This window comes from Ranitomeya imitator, chromosome 5 (assembly GCF_032444005.1).
Source record: "Ranitomeya imitator isolate aRanImi1 chromosome 5, aRanImi1.pri, whole genome shotgun sequence".
In the NCBI taxonomy this organism is placed as follows: domain Eukaryota; kingdom Metazoa; phylum Chordata; class Amphibia; order Anura; family Dendrobatidae; genus Ranitomeya; species Ranitomeya imitator.
The window spans coordinates 477199577-477220782 of NC_091286.1; the positions used below are offsets into that span (position 1 = coordinate 477199577).

General features: G+C 44.7%; 1 protein-coding gene across 2 annotated transcripts in view; it reads left to right on the top strand.

The window, feature by feature from the left end:
- The window catches only part of LRRC34 (leucine rich repeat containing 34), a 56444-nt gene that overhangs the window by 14997 nt on the left and 20241 nt on the right, over positions 1–21206 (top strand). Inside the window, exons 2-6 of one of the 2 annotated variants that reach the window (XM_069727364.1) lie at positions 1464–1625; positions 2139–2257; positions 11147–11211; positions 11300–11383; positions 11486–11614. In XM_069727364.1, coding sequence (XP_069583465.1) covers positions 1522–1625; positions 2139–2257; positions 11147–11211; positions 11300–11383; positions 11486–11614 — 501 coding nt within the window. In that variant the 5' untranslated portion in view covers positions 1464–1521. Of the gene's footprint in view, positions 1–1444; positions 1626–2138; positions 2258–11146; positions 11212–11299; positions 11384–11485; positions 11615–21206 lie in introns of both variants that reach the window. The other variant, XM_069727363.1, reaches the window with a different exon arrangement.

Below are 21206 nucleotides of genomic sequence, written 5' to 3' on the forward strand. Positions count from 1 at the left end.
AATCTCCGGACATTAGCTCCGGACATTAGCTCCGGACATTAGCTCCGGACATTAGCTCCGGACAAAGCCACGGAAGTTGGCACAAATTTCAGGAAGTAGTATTCTAGGCAATTATATATTAGAAACGCAACTCGTTTTTGCTCCCATTTTTATGAGCTGAACTCAAAGGTCTAAGACTCTTTCTATGTACACAAAGGGTGTTTTTTCCAAATATTGTTCACAAATTTCTCTAAATCTGTGTTAGTGAGCACTTCTCCTTTGCTAAGATATCCAGATGCTGATGACACAGCATGACTATAGCACAGGTGTGGCCTAGTCTGGCCACAGTAAAAGACCACTCTAAACTGCAGTTTTATAGCACAGCACAATGCCACAGATGTCGCAAGTTTTAAAGGAAAGTGCAGTTGGCATACTGACCATAGGAAAGTCCTCCAGAGCTGTAGCCCGTGAATTCAATGTTCATTTCTCTACCATATGCCGTGTCCAAAGGCATTTCAAAGAATTTGGCAGTACATCCAACCTATCTCACAACATCAGAACACATGTAACCACATAAGCCCAGGACCTCAACATCCAGCATCTTCACCTCCAAGATTGTTTGAGACCAGCCACGTGGACAGCTGCTGCAACAATCATCTTGCATAACCAAAGAATTTCTGCACAAATTGTCAGAAACTGTCTCAGGGAAGCTCGTCTGTATGCTCGTTGTCCTAATCAGTGTCTCCACCTGACTGTTCATCGTCGTAACCGGGGTGGGAAAATGTTCACACTTTGATGGCATCTGGCACCTTGGTGTTCTCTTCCCAGATGAATCCCAGTTTTCACTCTACAGGGCAGATGGCAGACTGCGTGTATGGCATCATGTGGGCGTTGATGTCAACGTTGTCGAGTGGCCCATGGTGGTGGTGGGGATATGGTGTGGGCAGGTGTATGTTATAGACAATGAACACAGGGGCATTTTATTGATGTAATTGTGAATGCACAGAGATACTGTGATTATATCCTGAGGCCCATTGTTGTGCCTTTCATCCATGACCATCACCTTATGTTGCAGCATAATACACAGCCCCATGTTGAAAGGATCTAAACACAATTCCAGGAAGCTGAAAACATTTCAGTTCTTACATGGCCAGAATACTCGCTGGACATGTCACCCATTGAGAATGTTTACGATGTCCTGGATTGGCGTTTACAATAGTGTGTTCAAGTTCCTGCCAATACCCACAAACTCCGCTCAGCCATTGAAGACTAGTGGACCAACATTCTACAGGCCACAATCAACAACCTGATCAACTCTCTGAGAAGGAGATGCGAGAGGCAAATGGTGGTCCCACCAGATACTGACTGGTTTTCTGGGGCCGGTTACTCCCTTTTCATTGACTTCTAGAACTAGAAAGATATTTGCAGAGTCAAAATGGTTAATATTGTTTCTTATGACTTTCAGCTTTCTTACTGTCCTGCAGAACGTTACTTTTGTACTAATAGATTGCAGACTGAGTACCAGCGATCTTTTCTTCAGCCATGGCCACAGGTCTGAGCAAGCAGTATAGTATGGCATGTACAGAACTAAACCAACCAGTCAACCATTTCATTGAAGAAGTGTTCAGACAAAGTGAGCAGCCTGAGTAAGTACCTTATATGAACTGATATCGAAATGTCATCATTATTAGTATTATTTTATCAAGAAATCAGATTGATTGAAGTCTTAAAAATATGCACATTACATTTTAGTGTATCCTAAGTCAACGATAATTTCAGCACATTTGATCTATTCTACCAATAATCTAAATTTGCTATGTTTTCCTGCATATCATTCATTTTTATAAAAATGCATGGATTTGTTTATTAAAAGAGGTTGTCCAATGATTGTTCTTTAAAAGCGCCCAGCTCCCCTGTCATCCAGTGTCTTGTATGTCAGTGGTGAGTTCATTCTTGCTTGATTGACAGTTTGGACCAACTGCCTTGTTTTGTTACAGGCACAAGGTCTGCGCTCTACACTGCTGGAAGCAAAGGCAGCATTGAAGGTGGCCTAGACGATGAGCGGTCAACAATAAAACTGCTTGTTTTACCATTACTTTGCTATGTTATGGATCTAACAAAGTGAGATTACCCTTTAATTAGCCAATGCATTTCTCTAGGCAGTATATGTCTACAATGAAAATATGTGGAAACAATCGACTATTGGATGTCAAACGTGTTACAGATGAAGATTTTCTGGCTATTATCCGTGTATTAAAACAAAATAGTTTCATAACAAGTAGGTGATTTTTTTAGTATTTTTTATGAATGACAGTCTAATATTCCATGGAAAGATAAATATGATAAATAGATGGATGGATAGATAGATGGATAGATGATTGATAAATAGAGTGGTAGGTGATAGATAGATGGATGCATCGATAGATAGATAGATAGATAGATAGATAGATAGATAGATAGATAGAGTGATAGATAGATATATAGAGTGATAGATAGATAATAGATAGATAGACAGACAATACAGGGTGGGCACTGGGCCATCTATATGGATGGAACTAAATAAAATGGGAATGGTTGGTGATATCAACTTCCTGTTTGTGGCACATTAGTATAAGGGAGGGGGAAAACTTTTCAAGATGGGTGGTGGTGACGTCGCCATTTTGGATCCAACTTTATGAATGGCCACCCAGGTGTATCCATATAAATGGCCCACTCTGTAGATAGATACAGTGCCTTGCGAAAGTATTCGGCCCCCTGGAACTTTTCAACCTTTTGCCACATATCATGCTTCAAACATAAAGATACCAAATGTAAATTTTTGGTGAAGAGTCAACAAGTGGAAGATAATTGTGAAATTGAACTAAATTTATTGGTTATTTTACATTTTCTGGAAATTCAAAAACTGAAAAGTGGGGTGTGCAATATTATTCAGCCCCTTTAATTTAATACTTTGTTGCGCCAACAATTCCTGTGATTACAGCTGCAAGTCACTTGGGGAATGTCTCTATCAGTTTTGTACATCGAAAGACTGAAATTCTTGCCCATTCTTCCTTGGCAAAGAGCTCGAGCTCAGTGAGGTTTGATGGAGATTATTTGTGAACAACAGTTTTCAGCTCTTTCCACAGATTCTCAATTGGATTGAGGTCTGGACTTTGACTTGGCGATTCTAACACCTGGATACGTTTATTTGTGAACCATTCCATTGTAGATTTTGCTTTATGTTTGGGATCTTTTGCAGACTCCAACAGGTTTTCTTCAAGAATGGTCCTGTATTTGGCTCCATTCATCTTCCCGTCAATTTTACCCATCTTCCCTGTCCCTGCTGAAGAAAGCAGGCCCAAACCATGATGCTGCCACCACCATGTTTGACAGTGGGGATGGTGTGTTCAGGGTGATGAGCTGTATTGCCTTTATGCCAAACATATTGTTTGGCATTGTTGCCAAAAAGTTCAAATTTGGTTTTATCTGGCCAGAGCACCTTCTTCCACATGTTTGGTGTGTCTCCCAGGTGGCTTGTTGCAAACTTTAAACAACACTTTTTATGGACATCTTTGAGAAATGGCTTTCTTCTTGCCACTCATCCATAAAGGCCAGATTTGTGCAGTGTATGACTGATTGTTGTCCTATGGACAGACTGTCCCACCTCAGCTGTAGGCCTCTGCAGTTCATCCAGCGTGATCATGGGCCTCTTGTCTGCATCTCTGATCAGTCTTCTCCTTATTTGAGATAAAAGTTTAGAGGGACGGTCAGGTCTTGGTAGATTTGCAGTGGTATGATATGCCTTCCATTTCAATATGATCACTTGCACAGTCATCCTTGGGATGTTTAAAGGTTTGAAAATCATTTTGTATCCAAATCCAGCTTTAAACTTCTCCACAACAGTATCACGGACCTGCCTGTTGTGTTCCTTGGTCTTCATGATCCTCTCTGTGCTTCAAACAGAACCCTGAGACCATCACAGAGCATGTGCATTTATACGGAGACTTGACTACACACAGGTGGATTATATTTATCATCATTAGGCATTTAGGCAAACATTGGATCTTTCAGAGATCCACAATGAACTTCTGGAGTGAGTTTGCTGCACTGAAAGTAAAGGGGCCGATGTTGTGAATTCTGTGGTCGGGCTCCCTCCTGTGGTCATGAGTGGTACTTCGGCTGGTTCTGTCCTTGAGCTTCCTTTGGTGGATCTGAGTGGGGCTGCGGCTTCTGAGTTTCCTTCCTCAGGTGACGAGGTTAAGTCGTTAGGTGCTGCTCTATTTAACTCCACCTAGTTCTTTGTTCCTGGCCTCCAGTCAATGTTCCAGTATCGGTCTTGCTCTCTCCTGGATCGTTCTTGTGGCCTGTCTGCCCTGCATAAGCTAAGTTTTGCTGGTGTTACTTTTGTTTGCTATTTTTCCTGTCCAGCTTGCTATATTGGTTTTTCTTGCTTGCTGGAAGCTCTGAGACGCAGAGGGAGCACCTCCGTACCGTTAGTCGGTGCGGAGGGTCTTTTTGCGCCCTCTGCGTGGTTGTTTGTAGGTTTTTGTGCTGACCGCAAAGCTATCTTTTCTATCCTCGGTCTATTCAGTAAGTCGGGCCTCACTTTGCTAAAATCTATTTCATCTCTGTGTTTGTATTTTCATCTTTACTCACAGTCATTATATGTGGGGGGCTGCCTTTTCCTTTGGGGAATTTCTCTGAGGCAAGGTAGGCTTATTTTTCTATCTTCAGGGCTAGCTAGTTTCTCAGGCTGTGCCCGAGGCGCCTAGGTCTGGTCAAGAGCGCTCCACGGCTACCTCTAGTGTGGTATGATAGGATTAGGGATTGCGGTCAGCAGAGTTACCACGTCTCAGAGCTCGTCCTATGTTAATAGTAACTATCAGGTCACTTTGTATGCTCTTAACCACTAGGTCCATTGTGGTTCTGAATCACCAGTTCATAACAGTACTGGAGGCCCAAAGTACTAATGCTTCTCAATAGAGGGAAAAGAGAAGTTCTGAGACCATTTTTTTTTCTTTGCACTGTGTTTTGTCTTTCTTTTCCCCTTTACATCAGGGTGGTTCAGAACACAGGTGTAGACATGGATATTCAAGGTCTGTCCTCTTTGATGGATAATCTTGCTATAAGTGTACAGAACATTCAAGATTTAGTGGTTCAGAATCCTATGTTAGAACCTAAAATTCCTATTCCTGAGTTATTTTCTGGAGATAGAGCTAAGTTTCTGAATTTTAAAAATAATTGTAAACTATTTCTGGCTTTGAAACCCCGCTCCTCTGGTGACCCAGTTCAACAAGTAAAGATCATTATTTCTTTATTACGTGGCGACCCTCAAGACTGGGCATTTTCCCTTGCGCCAGGAGATCCTGCATTATGTAATATTGATGCGTTTTTTTTGGCGCTCGGGTTGCTTTATGATGAACCTAATTCAGTGGATCAGGCAGAGAAAATCTTGCTGGCTCTGTGTCAGGGTCAGGATGAGGTAGAGATATATTGTCAGAAGTTTAGGAAGTGGTCTGTGCTCACTCAATGGAATGAATGTGCTCTGGCAGCAATTTTCAGAAAGGGTCTCTCTGAAGCCCTTAAGGATGTCATGGTGGGATTTCCTATGCCTGCTGGTCTGAATGAGTCTATGTCTTTGGCCATTCAGATCGATCGACGCTTACGTGAGCGTAAAACTGTGCACCATTTGGCGGTATTATCTGAGCATAAACCTGAGCCTATGCAATGTGATAGGACTTTGACCAGAGCTGAACGGCAAGAACACAGACGTCGGAATGGGCTGTGTTTTTACTGTGGTGATTCCACTCATGCTATCTCCGATTGTCCTAAGCGCACTAAGCGTTTCGCTAGGTCTGCCACCATTGGTACAGTACAGTCGAAATTTCTTTTGTCCGTTACTTTGATCTGCTCGTTGTCATCCTATTCTGTCATGGCATTTGTGGATTCAGGCGCTGCCCTGAATTTGATGGACTTGGAGTTTGCTAGGCGCTGTGGGTTTTTCTTGGAGCCCTTGCAGCATCCTATTCCATTGAGAGGAATTGATGCTATGCCTTTGGCCAAGAATAAGCCTCAGTATTGGACCCAACTGACCATGTGCATGGCTCCTGCGCATCAGGAGGATATTCGCTTTTTGGTGTTGCAGAATCTGCATGATGTGGTCGTGTTGGGGTTGCCATGGCTACAGGTCCATAATCCAGTATTGGATTGGAAATCTATGTCTGTGTCCGGCTGGGGTTGTCAGGGGGTACATGGTGATGTTCCATTTCTGTCTATTTCATCATCCACCCCTTCTGAGGTCCCAGAGTTCTTGTCAGATTACCGGGATGTATTTGATGAGCCCAATGTTATGATAAGGTAATTCAGTACCACAATGGACATAGAAGTGAGAGCACATACAGTGACCTGACAATAACCCAAAAATATAGAACGAGCTCTGAGACGTGGAAACTCTGCTGACCGCAATCCCTAATCCTCTCCAACCACACTAGAGGCAGCCGTGGATTGCGCCTAACACTCCCTATGCAACTCGGCACAGCCTGAGAAACTAGCTAGCCTGAAGATAGAAAATAAGCCTACCTTGCCTCAGAGAAATACCCCAAAGGAAAAGGCAGCCCCCACATATAATGACTGTGAGTTAAGATAAAAAGACAAACGTAGAGATGAAATAGATTTAGCAAAGTGAGGCCCGACTTTCTGAACAGAGCGAGGATAGGAAAGGTAACTATGCGGTCAACACAAAACCCTACAAAAAACCACGCAAAGGGGGCAAAAAGACCCTCCGTACCGAACTAACGGCACGGAGGTACACCCTCTGCGTCCCAGAGCTTCCAGCAAACAAATAAGCAAGCCGGACAGAAAAAACAGCAAACAAAATAGCAAAAGCAGAACTTAGCTATGCAGAGCAGCAGGCCACAGGAACGATCCAGGAATAAACAGGTCCAATACTAGAACATTGACTGGAGGCCAGGATCAAAGCACTAGGTGGAGTTAAATAGAACAGCACCTAACGACTTCACCACATCACCTAAGGAAGGAAACTCAGAAGCCGCAGTACCACTTTCCTCCACCAACGGAAGCTCACAGAGAGAATCAGCCGAAGTACCACTTGTGACCACAGGAGGGAGCTCTGCCACAGAATTCACAACAGCCCAAGTCCAGTGCCCTACCTCCGCATAGGGATTGCGATTGTGCTATCGATTTGATTCCTGGTAGTAAGTTTCCTAAAGGTCGACTGTTTAATTTGTCTGTACCTGAGCACGCCGCTATGCGGAGTTACGTAAAGGAATCCTTGGAGAAGGGTCATATTCGCCCGTCGTCGTCGCCATTGGGAGCAGGGTTCTTTTTTGTGGCCAAGAAGGATGGTTCGCTGAGACCTTGTATTGATTACCGCCTTCTAAATAAAATCACAGTCAAATTTCAGTACCCCTTGCCGCTGCTGTCTGATTTGTTTGCTCGGATTAAGGGGGCTAGTTGGTTCACCAAGATAGATCTTCGTGGTGCGTATAATCTTGTGCGTATTAAAAAGGGCGATGAATGGAAAACAGCATTTAATACGCCCGAGGGCCATTTTGAGTACCTGGTTATGCCATTCGGGCTTTCTAATGCTCCATCAGTGTTTCAGTCCTTTATGCATGACATCTTCCGAGAGTACCTGGATAAATTCCTGATTGTATACTTGGATGATATTTTGGTCTTCTCGGATGATTGGGAGTCTCACGTGAAGCATGTCAGAATGGTGTTCCAGGTCCTGCGTGCGAATTCTTTGTTTGTGAAGGGGTCAAAGTGTCTCTTTGGTGTTCAGAAGGTTTCATTTTTGGGTTTCATTTTTTTTCCTTCTACTATCGAGATGGACCCTGTTAAAGTTCGGGCCATTTATGATTGGACTCAGCCGACATCTCTGAAGAGTCTGCAAAAGTTCCTGGGCTTTGCTAATTTTTATCGTCGCTTCATCAATAATTTTTCTAGTATTGCTAAACCGTTGACTGATTTAACCAAGAAGGGTGCTGATGTGGTCAATTGGTCTTCTGTTGCTGTGGAAGCTTTTCAGGAGTTGAAGCGTCGTTTTTCTTCTGCCCCTGTGTTGTGCCAGCCAGATGTTTCGCTCCCGTTCCAGGTCAAGGTTGATGCTTCTGAGATTGGAGCAGGGGCTGTTTTGTCGCAAAGAAGTTCTGATGGCTCGGAGATGAAACCATGTGCCTTCTTTTCCAGGAAGTTTTCGCCTGCTGAGCGTAATTATGATGTTGGCAATCGAGAGTTGCTGGCCATGAAGTGGGCATTCGAGGAGTGGCGTCATTGGCTGGAAGGAGCTAAGCATCGCGTGGTGGTCTTGACTGATCACAAGAACTTGACTTATCTCGAGTCTGCCAAACGGTTGAATCCTAGACAGGCTCGTTGGTCGCTGTTTTTCTCCCGTTTTGACTTTGTGGTTTTGTACCTTCCGGGCTCTAAAAATGTGAAGGCGGATGCCCTGTCTAGGAGTTTTGTGCCCGACTCTCCGGGTTTTCCTGAGCCGGCGGGTATTCTCAAGGAGGGGGTGATTTTGTCTGCCATCTCCCCTGATTTGCGGCGGGTGCTGCAAAAATTTCAGGCTAATAGACCTGACCGTTGCCCAACGGAGAAACTGTTTGTCCCTGATAAATGGACGAGTAGAGTTATCTCTGAGGTTCATTGTTTGGTGTTGGCTGGTCATCCTGGAATCTTTGGTACCAGAGATTTGGTGGCTAGATCCTTTTGGTGGCCGTCTCTGTCGCGGGATGTGCGTTCGTTTGTGCAGTCCTGTGGGATTTGTGCTCGGGCTAAGCCCTGCTGTTCTCATGCCAGTGGGTTGCTTTTGCCCTTGCCGGTCCCGAAGAGGCCCTGGACACATATCTCTATGGATTTTATTTCGGATCTCCCCATCTCTCAAAAGATGTCGGTCATTTGGGTGGATTGTGATTGCTTCTCTAAGATGGTCCATTTGGTACCTTTGTCTAAATTGCCCTCCTCCTCTGATTTTGTGCCATTGTTTTTCCAGCATGTGGTTCGTTTACATGGCATTCCGGAGAACATCGTTTCTGACAGAGGTTCCCAGTTTGTTTCGAGGTTTTGGCGAGCCTTTTGTGCTAGGATGGGCATTGATTTGTCTTTTTCCTCGGCTTTCCATCCTCAGACAAATGGCCAAACTGAACGAACCAATCAGACCTTGGAAACATATCTGAGATGTTTTGTTTCTGCTGATCAGGATGATTGGGTGTCCTTTTTGCCTTTGGCTGAGTTCGCCCTTAATAATCGGGCCAGCTCGGCTACTTTGGTTTCGCCGTTTTTCTGCAATTCTGGTTTCCATCCTCGTTTCTCTTCAGGGCAGGTTGAGTCTTCGGACTGTCCTGGTGTGGATACTGTGGTGAATAGGTTGCAGCAGATGTGGACTCATGTAGTGGACAATTTGACATTGTCCCAGGAGAAGGCTCAACGTTTCGCTAACCGCAGGCGCTGTGTGGGTCCCCGACTTCGTGTTGGGGATTTGGTTTGGTTGTCGTCTCGTTATATTCCTATGAAAGTTTCCTCTCCTAAGTTTAAGCCTCGTTTCATTGGTCCGTATAGGATTTCTGAGGTTCTTAAGCCTGTGTCGTTTCGTTTGACTCTTCCAGCTTCTTTTTCCATCCATAATGTATTCCATAGGTCATTGTTGCGGAGATACGTGGCACCTGTGGTTCCATCCGTTGATCCTCCTGCCCCGGTTTTGGTTGAGGGAGAGTTGGAGTATATAGTGGAGAAGATTTTGGATTCTCGTATTTCGAGATGGAAACTCCAGTACCTGGTTAAGTGGAAGGGTTATGGTCAGGAAGATAATTCCTGGGTCTTTGCTTCTGATGTTCATGCTGCCGATCTGGTTCGTGCCTTTCATTTGGCTCATCCTGGTCGGCCTGGGGGCCCTGGTGAGGGTTCGGTGACCCCTCCTCAAGGGGGGGGGGGTACTGTTGTGAATTCTGTGGTCGGGCTCCCTCTTGTGGTCATGAGTGGTACTTCGGCTGGTTCTGTCCTTGAGCTTCCTTTGGTGGATGTGAGTGGGGCTGCGGCTTCTGAGTTTCCTTCCTCAGGTGACGAGGTTAAGTCGTTAGGTGCTGCTCTATTTAACTCCACCTAGTTCTTTGTTCCTGGCCTCCAGTCAATGTTCCAGTATTGGTCTTGCTCTCTCCTGGATTGTTCTTGTGGCCTGTCTGCCCTACATAAGCTAAGTTTTGCTGGTGTTACTTTTGTTTGCTATTTTTCCTGTCCAGCTTGCTATATTGGTTTTTCTTGCTTGCTGGAAGCTCTGAGACGCATAGGGAGCACCTCCGTACCGTTAGTCGGTGCGGAGGGTCTTTTTGCGCCCTCTGCGTGGTTGTTTGTAGGTTTTTGTGCTGACCGCAAAGCTATCTTTCCTATCCTCGGTCTATTCAGTAAGTCGGGCCTCACTTTGCTAAAATCTATTTCATCTCTGTGTTTGTATTTTCATCTTTACTCACAGTCATTATATGTGGGGGGCTGCCTTTTCCTTTGGGGAATTTCTCTGAGGCAAGGTAGGCTTATTTTTCTATCTTCAGGGCTAGCTAGTTTCTCAGGCTGTGCCCGAGGCGCCTAGGTCTGGTCAGGAGCGCTCCACGGCTACCTCTAGTGTGGTATGATAGGATTAGGGATTGCGGTCAGCAGAGTTCCCACGTCTCAGAGCTCGTCCTATGTTAATAGTAACTATCAGGTCACTTTGTGTGTTCTCACTTGCGGACACGGATAGAAAAGGGCCCCTGTGCAAGAACAATATATGGGCCCTTTCCAGACCAAGAGCTCCTAAAAATGCAAAATTACTGAATCACCAGTTCATAACAGGCCGAATAATATTGCACGCCCCACTTTACAGTTTTTGAATTTCCACAAAAATTTAAAATAACCAATAAATTTCATTCTACTTTACAATTGTGTTCCACTTGTTGTTGATGCTTCACCAAAAATTTACATTTCGTATTTTTATGTTTGAAGCATTATATGTGGGAAAAGGTTGAAAAGTTCCAGGGGGCCGAATACTTTCGCAAGGCACTGTAGATAGATAATAGATAGAACTCTATTTTTTCCTGATAGATAATAAATCGTCTTCCTTTTATTACAATTCAGTATTACAAACGTGTCGTCTGAAAAAGTTTATTTTATTTTCATCTTTATTTTTTTATTAAAGATCTTGATCTTAGGTTCAACAGCTTGACCAATAGCGGTGCAGTGCACATTGCCAAATTTCTCCAGGTATGTCACAAGAAGCAGATTGATACCATGCCTGTTGATGGCCACTAAACTTTGACATAATGTACTTTTATACTTCTTTGTCTCTCAGGATGATTGCTTATTGTTTTATCTAAATCTTCTGGGGAACGACATTGAAACTGATGGTGCAGAAGAAATTGCAAAAGCTTTGTATGTAAGTAAACTTTGGTCTATGTTTCAGTACATTTTACAAATTTAAAAAAGTGGTATGACGTTTGTATATTTTTCTATTTTTGTTTTATATTTTCTTGCTTAGAGGAATGACACACTTAGAAGCCTAAGAATGACGGGTAACAAAATTGGCAACAAAGGAGGAATGTTCTTTGCGGCAATGCTGCAAATAAATTCAACTCTTGAAGAATTGGACCTTGGAGACTGTGACCTGGTATGTCCAAGCTCAGGAAAGGTTATTGATGGCTTATAGAATAATGCATTAATGATGTGTAGTTATAACTATTATTGCTGTAGAGTTTTATGGTGTTTAACAAGGTATGTGCTTTCACAAAAGAAATATGCAGATACTTTACCATATGAAAATCTTTTGGCTTAATGCTCACCATGCAGTCAGGGGCTGGCTGGCACTTTTCAGCCTGGGGGCATTCACAAGTCAGTGGCCCTCTAGTTGCAGTGCTTTTGTCCTGCTTATCTCTGGCCGCTGCATTAAAGCAGCAGAGATAACAGGCTTTAAAAACAGGCTGATACATAGACATGGGAACAAAACGGAGTTAAGGTACCGTCACACATAGCGACGCTGCAGCGATACCGACAACGATCCGGATCGCTGCAGCGTCGCTGTTTGGTCGCTGGAGAGCTGTCACACAGACAGCTCTCCAGCGACCAACGATCCCGAGGTCCCCGGTAACCAGGTTAAACATCGGGTAACTAAGCGCAGGGCCGCGCTTAGTAACCCGATGTTTACCCTGGTTACCATCCTAAAAAGTAAAAAAACAAACACTACATACTTACCTACCGCTGTCTGTCCTCGGCGCTCTGCTTCTCTGGTCTGGCTGTGAGCGCCGGGCAGCCAGAAAGCAGAGCAGTGACGTCACCGCTCTGCTTTCCGGCTGACCGACGCTCACAGCCAGAGCAGGAGGAGAGCAGAGCACAGCGCTGGAGGACAGACGGCTGTAGGTAAGTATGTACTGTTTGTTTTTTTTTACTTTTAGGATGGTAACCAGGGTAAACATCGGGTTACTAAGCGCGGCCCTGCGCTTAGTTACCCGATGTTTACCCTGGTTACCAGCAAAGACATCGCTGAATCGGTGTCACACACGCCGATTCAGCGATGTCTACGGGGAGTCCAGCGACGAAATAAAGTTCTGGACTTTCTTCCCCGACCAGCGATCTCCCAGCAGGGGCCTGATCGCTGCTGCCTGTCACACTGGACGATATCGCTAGCGAGGATGCTGCAACGTCACGGATCGCTAGCGATATCGTCTAGTGTGACAGTACCTTTAGCTGCATATATATAGAAGCAGAACCAAGCTTCTTACCTACATAGATACTGCAACAGAAGCTGACTACATAGACACAAGACCGAAACCAAGATTGCTATGTAGACAAGGAAACTGACTGGAGCTTACTACAGAGATATGGGAGCAGAACCAAGCTTACTTCAGAAATATGGGAGCAGAACCAAGCTTACCACAGAGATATAAGAGCAGAACTGAGCTTACTACAGAGATATGGGAACAGAACGGAGCTAGCTTCATATATATGGAAGCAGGACCAAGCTTGCTGCATATATATATAGAAGCAGGACCAAGCTTGCTGCCTACATAGATACTGTAACAGAAGCAAACTGACTACATAAACATGAGACCGGAACTAAGATTGCTATGTAGACAAGGAAACTGACTGGAGCTTGCTACAGAGATATGGGAGCAGAACCAAGCTTACTACAGAGATATGGGAGCAGAAACGAGCTTACTACAGAGATATGGGATCAGACCGGAGCTAGCTGCATATATCGAAGCAGAACCAAGCTTGCTGCCTACGTAGATACTGTAACAGAAGCAAGCTGACTACATAGACATGAGACAGGAACCAAGATTGCTACGCAGACAAAGAAACTGACTGGAGCTTACTACAGAGATATGGGAGCAGAACTGAGCTTACCACAGAGATATAGGAGCAGAACTGAGATTACTACAGAAATATGGGAACAGAATGGAACTTACTTCAGAGCTAGGGAAGCAGAACGGAGCTTACTACAAAAATATAGGAGCAGAACTGAGCTTACTACAGGGATATGGGAACAGAATGGAGCTTACTACAGAGATATGGGAGCAGAACTGCGCTTACTACAGAGATGTGGGAGCAGAACCGAGCTTACTACAGAGATATGGGAGCAGAACAGAGCTTACTACAGAGCTATGGGAGCAGAGCCGAGCTTCCTACAGAAATATGGGAGTAGAACCAAGCTTACTGCAGAGATAAGGGAGCAGAACCGAGCTTTCTAGAGATATGGGAGCAGAACCGAGCTTACTATAGAGATATAGGAGCAGAACTGAGCTTACCACAGAGATATGGGAACAGAACGGAGCTTACTATAGAGCTATGGGAGCAGTGCCGAGCTTACTACAGAGATATGGGAGCAGAACCGAGCTTACTGCAGAGATAAGGGAGCAGAACTGAGCTTACTACAGAGCTATGGAAGCAGAAGGGAGCTTACTACAGAGATATGGGAGCAGAACCGAGCTTACTGCAGAGATAAGGGAGCAGAACGGAGCTTACAACAGAGATATGACAGCAGAATGGAGCTTACTACAGAGCTATGGGAGCAGAACCGAGCATACTACAGAAATATGGGAGCAGAACAGAGCTTACTGCAGAGATTAGGGAGCAGAAACGAGCTTACTAGAGATATGGGAGCAGAATCGGGCTTACTACAGAGATATAGGAGCAGAACGGAGCTTACTATAGAGATATCGGAACAGAACGGAGCTTACTATAGAGCTATGGGAGCAGAACTGAGCTTACTACAGAGCTATGGGAGCAGAAGCAAGCTTACTACAGAAATATGGGAGCAGAACCGAGCTTACTAAAGAGATAAGGGAGCAGAACCGAGCTTACTACAGAAATATGGGAGCAGAGCGGAGCTTACTATAGAACTATGGGAGCAGAACCAAGCTTACTACAGAAATATGGGAGCAGAACCGAGCTTAGTGCAGAGATAAGGGAGCAGAACCGAGCTTACTACAGAGCTATGGAAGCAGAACTGAGCTTATTACAGAGATGAGGGAGCAGAACCGAGCTTACTGCAGACGTAAGGGAGCAGAACAGAGCTTACTATGTCTACTACAAGATATGGAAACAGAACCAAGCTTACGGCATTCATATGGTACCAGAATCTAGATTACTACATCGGTACAGTACCAGAACCAAGGTTACTGCTTAGATATGATACCATAACTGAGCATACTTACAAACATACATACAACTCCAGAAACACGGACATGTAACACATAGTACGGCAGGGGCATTGCTAGGGTCCTTAAAGATCAAGGCGCAAGCCCCAAAGTACATGTCTCCCCATATGACCAACCTTTAGCCATTTAAAATAGCATGTATATATATACCACTGTTGCTAACAAAAAACACACAATGCAAAGACCAATATTATCAATATTGCTACTATAAAAGGCCAAAACAATACAGCTGCACAGTGTCCACTACATCACCACCACACCACGAATACATAACATAATATGACCATTACCGCTACATAACAAACACTCTATACAAAGACCAATGACACCACCATACACCTTCTACTATATAATGACCGATGTACATTAAGCTGTTACTAAATAAATAAATAAAAAGCTGCTAAAAGAGCAATATTCACACCTTACAGGAACCGCATATTGGTCGATACCAGTCCTGCAGAACACATACATGATTACAGTCAGGGGTGCCACTAGGAATTTCGGGGCCCCATACTGCCAACATTTTTGGCCTCCTCGAGACTCCACCCAGGCTCCACCCCAGTTCCGACTCCACACCTCAGGCCTTCCACAGTCCTACCACCCGCTCTTGGAAAAACTCATCTTCTACACCACGTCCTCACCAATCTGATATTAACAGTTTCCAGCAAACACCAGATCATATACATAACCAGCAGCTTTGGTTTTGGCCAGAAGAATTTTTAAGCCACCACCACGACAAAGTAGACTCTTTTGGCCGGGCCCTACTCTACTCTAGCCTATTAAACATTTCCTAAAATATCCAATACTCTTTTAGGTTTATTTTTCTTTATTTTTCTTTAAGGGACTGAATCATATATATTTTTTAGAATGACCATTAATACCACATACAAAGGACAAAAACCGTCACACCATAACCAGACCATATATTACAACCACATAGTGATCGAATAATACCACATACTGTACAAGGAACAAATAACTCCATACCATGACCAGATCACATACTACCATCACATAGTGACCAAATAATACCACATACAGGGAGAAATACCGCCACATCATAACCAGATCACATACTACCACCACATAGCGACCGAATACTACAATACTGATCATTAATAAAAAAACACAACACTAATGCCATTGTACACAGGAGCTCTGTATATAGTGTATAGTGTACAGGTAATACAAATATCATCAGTGATATTAAACACAGGAGCTCTGTATATAGTGTATAGTGTACAGGTTTAACAGTGACCACCAGTGACATTATACACAGGAGCCCTGTATATAGTGCCAGTGTCCAGGTAGTACAGAGATCACCAGTGACATTATACACAGGAGCTCTGTATATAGTGTCAGTGTACAGATAATACAGTGATCACCAGTGACATTATACATAGGTATGTGTCAGTGTATAGATAATACAGTGATCACCAGTGACATTATACACAGGAGCTCTGTATATAGTGCATAGTGTACAGGTAATACAGTGATCACCAGTGACATTACACACAGGAGCTCTGTATATAGTGTAAGTGTACAGGTTATACAGTGATCACCAGTGATATCATACATAGGAGGTCTGTATATAGTGTCAGTGTACAGGTAAGACAGTGATTACCAGTGACATTATATACGGGAGCTCTGTATATAGTGTACAGTGAACAGGTAATAGAATGTATAGTGTCAGGGTACAGGTAATACACTGACTCACCAGTGACGTCTCTAGCTGAAGTCCCTCATCTTTGCTTTTCTTTTTCATGCAGCGCAGACCGCCATAATTTCTTCCAGCCAGGACTCATCTCTGCATAAAATAACACATAGTTACGTAGAGCCCTGCTTCCAGAGCACATTCCCCATTTTTTCCCTTTCTTCTACACTACACATCTGAATACAGACGTTAACCCACCATTAATATATAATTGGTTATTATGCAATCCGCCATTCCAAATATAAATTATAATTCACCACTGCGCCCCCACCAACTACAGTTGTGGCCAAAAGTATTGACACCCCTGCAATTCTGTCAGATAATACTCAGTTTCTTCCTGAAAATGATTGCAATCACAAATTCTTTGGTATTATTATCTTCATTTAATTTGTCTTAAATGAAAAAAACACAAAAGAGAATGAAGCAAAAAGCAAAACATTGATCATTTCACACAAAACTCCAAAAATGGGCCAGACAAAAGTACAAAAGTAAAATTAGGCACCCTCAGCCTAATACTTGGTTGCACAACCTTTAGCAAAAATAGCTGCGACCAGCCGCTTCTGGTAACCATCAATGAGTTTCTTACAATGCTCTGCTGGAATTTTAATAACAAGGGAATACACCGCACTCACGGATGGAATGTTTTGCAAATAAGTATAACAATTTTATTTATGTACATAGACATTAATGATAACAATGCAAGTACATGCAGCAGAAAGCATACAGAAAAATGAATGACGTTTCGAACCCAACCGGGTTCTTAATCATAATCTGCTTTCCTAGTCTGCAATGGACAGAATAGACAATATCCCAGCCGGGATAGAATAATGAACTCAGTCGATATGCTATAATAAGTGTAGGACGTATCCAGTATGAGGCCAGCTGTCGCTAGATAAGTAGATCCTGGTGGCAGATTCTGGAATAGCGGCGCTTTTTCTTTTCCGTTCACATCTAGGGAGGTTAGCCACAATGCCATGGGCTTTAAACTTCTTGATGACACTGCGCACGGTAGACACAGGAACATTCAGGTCTTTGGAGATGGACTTGTAGCCTTGAGATTGCTCATGCTTCCTCACAATTTGGTTTCTCAAGTCCTCAGACAGTTCTTTGGTCTTCTTTCTTTTCTCCATGCTCAATGTGGTACACACAAGGACACAGGTTGAGTCAACTTTAATCCATGTCAACTGGCTGCAACTGTGATTTAGTTATTGCCAACACCTGTTAGGTGCCACAGGTAAGTTACAGGTGCTGTTAATTACACAAATTAGAGAGGCATCACATGACTTTTGTCCACCCCCTTTTTATGTTTGGTGTGGAATTATATCCAATATGGCTTTAGGACAATTCTTATTGTGTTTTTTTTTAATTTAAGACAAATTAAATGAAGATAATAATAACAAAGAATTTGTGTTTGCAATCATTTTCAGGAAGAAACTGAGTATTATCTGACAGAATTGCAGGGGTGTCAATACTTTTGGCCACAACTGTATAAATAGCCATTTTCCCCACCTAATAAATATATACATTAATTAGCCCCTGTATTCTTCCCCCAATTCATTACCAGTCACTGCATCCTCACTATGTGCCTCCCGCTCCCCCGATTCATTAAATTTACATGACCCTTCCGCCCAAATTCATTGTCATGTCTTCTCTCTCTTCCACCCATACCTTTTATTCATTATCAACTGCTATCCCCCCACATTCAATACATCATTTACTCCCACCACCCTGAAAATTCATCATTGCTTGCTCTCCCCCACCTTCAATTCAATTGCTGTCCCCGTCCCTCATTTCATCATTTGCAGTCCCCCTCACTTCATCATTTGCTGTCCTCCTCCCCCTGTCTTCATCATTTGCAGTCCCCTTTCCCCCTCACTTCATCATTTGCAGTCCCTCAGCCTCCCCCCACGTTATCATGTGCAGTGCCCTTTCATTCATGTGCAGTCTCCTGTCCACTCCATCACATCATCATTTGCAGCCCCCTCAATCATTTGCAGCCCCCTCAATCATTTGCAGCCCCCACTCTATCATCATTTGCAAATTGCAGCACCCCCTCCATCATTTGCAGCTCCCTTTCATCATTTGCAGAACCCTCTCCATCATTTGCAGCCCCCCTCCATCATTTTCAGCCCCCCTCCATCATTTGTAGCCCCACTTTCATCATTTGCAGCACCTCTTTATCATTTGCAGCCCCCCTTTATCATTTGCAGCCCCTGCATCATTTGCAGCACCCCTCCATCATTTGCAGCACCCATCCATCATTTGCAGCCCCCTTCATCATTTGTAGCACTCCCCTCCATCATTTGCAGCACCCCACCACCATTTTCAGAACCCCTCCATCATTTGCAGCACCCTGCCATCATTTGCAGTCCCCGCCATCATTTGCAGCCCCCTCCATCATTTGAAGCACCACGCTCCATCATTTGCAGCACCCCCACCATCATTTGCAGCACTCCTCCATCATTTGCAGCACCGCCCTCCATCATTTGCAGCCCCCTCCATCATTTGCAGCACCCCTCCATCATTTGCAGCCCCCTCCATCATTTGCAGCACCGCCCTCAATCATTTGCAGCCCCCTCCATCATTTGCAGCCCCCTCCTTCAATTGCAGCACCCCTCCATCATTTGCATCACCGCCCTCCATCATTTGCAGCCCCCTCCATCATTTACAGCACCCCTTCCATCATTTGCAGCCCCCCTCCATCATGTGCAGCCCACTCCATCATTTGCTGCTCCCTCTCGCCCATTTAATTCATTTTATAAAGAAAAATAAAATGCTTTTCATACTTACCTCACAAGCAATCCCCAGCAGGCGCAGCTCCTCTTCTTGTCACGGTAGGCACTATACCTGGAATGAGCCCATCTATAATATAACGCTGGGAGCGTCACTCTGTCCGAAGCCTTTATAGACTGCGCAGGCGCAAGCGTCGGCGCAGTCTGGGCCTCACAGAGTGACGCTCCCGGGAGATCGCGGTATGCGTTCACACTGAACGCACACCGCGATCTCCAACAGAGAAGCAGGGACCGCCAGGAGGGTGAGTATTGGCCATATTCACCTGTCCCGTTCCACCGCTGAGCGCCGCCATCTTCCCAGTCTTCGGCCTGTGACCTTCAGTTCACAGGGCGCGATGACGCGCTTAATGTGCGCCGGCGCCGCCCTCTGACTGACCAGTCACAGCCAGGAGACCGGGAAGATGGCGGCGCCCAGCGGTGGAACGGAGGACAGGTGAATATAGTATGTGCTGGGGGGCCTGAGCTGGCGGCGATACCGGCACCTGACCCCCACAGCGCGCCGGTGTCCCCGCCTGCTCAGGCCCCTGGATGGGTGCAGCACATGACAGGATGGGGACGCAGGATGGGTGCAGCACATGATAGGATGGGGACGCAGGATGGGTGCAGCACATGACAGGATGGGGAACGCAGGATGGGTGCAGCACATACCAGGATGGGGACGCAGGATGGGTGCAGCACTTACCAGGATGGGGACGCAGGTTGGGTGCAGCACATGACAGGATGGCGACGCAGGATGGGGAAGCAGGATGGGTGCAGCACCTACCAGGATGGGGACGCAGGATGGGTGCAGCACATGACAGGATGGGGACGCAGGATGGGGACGCAGGATGGGTGCAGCACATACCAGGATGGGGACGCAGGATGGGTGCAGCACATGACAGGATGGGGGCGCAGGATGGGTGCAGCACATGACAGGATGGGGAGTGTTGTGAATTCTGTGGCTGAATTCACTCCTGTGGTCACAAGTGGTACTGCAGCTTCTGAGCTTCCTCCCTCAGGTGTTCTGGTGAGCTCGTTGGCTGCTTTGTTATTTAACTCCACCTGATTCTGTCTTCCTTGCTCCTTGTCAATGTTCCAGTGTTGGACCTGAGCTTCTGGATCTTTCCTGTGGCCTGCTGCTCTGCTTAGATAAGTGCTTCTTTGCTTTTGTTGCTACTTTTTCTGTCCAGCTTGTCTATTCGTTTTTGCTGGAAGCTCTGAGACGCAAAGGGTGCCCCCTTTGCGTGGTTTTTTGCTTTAGGGTTTTTTGTAGACTGCAAAGTTCTCTTTGCTATCCTCGCTCTATCTAGAATATCGGGCCTCACTTTGCTGAATCTATTTCATCCCTACGTTTGTCTTTTCATCTTGCTAACAGTCATTATATGTGGGGGGCTGCCTTTTCCTTTGGGGTATTTCTCTGAGGCAAGTCAGGCTTGTTTTTCTATCTTCAGGCTAGTCAGCTCCTCAGGCTGTGCCGAGTTGCATAGGTAGTGACAGGCGCAATCCACAGCTGCCTTTAGTTGTGTTTAGGATAGGTTCAGGTATTGCGGTCTACAGAGATTCCACGTCTCAGAGCTCGTTCTATTGTTTTTGGGTTATTGTCAGATCACTGTATGTGCTCTGATTGCTGACACACTGTGTCACTGGATTGCCTACGTAACAGTACAAGGAGCCAACCTAATGATTCTCAATAGAGGGAAAAAAGAAGTTCTGACATCATTTTTTTTTCTCAGCTCTGTGTTCAGTCTTTTTTTTCCCCTAGACATTTGGGTGTTTCAGGACACAGGTGGTGTGGACATGGATATTCAGGGTCTGTGCTCTTCAATGGATAATCTCGTTACAAATGTACAAAGGATTCAAGATACTATTGATCAGGAATCTATGTTAGAACCAAGAATTCCTATTCCTGATTTGTTTTTTGGTGATAGAACTAAGTTTCTTAATTTCAAAAATAATTGTAAGCTATTTCTGGCCTTGAAACCTCATTCTTCTGGTAATCCTATTCAACAGGTTTTGATTATTATTTATTTTTTTGCGCGGCGACCCTCAGGACTGGGCATT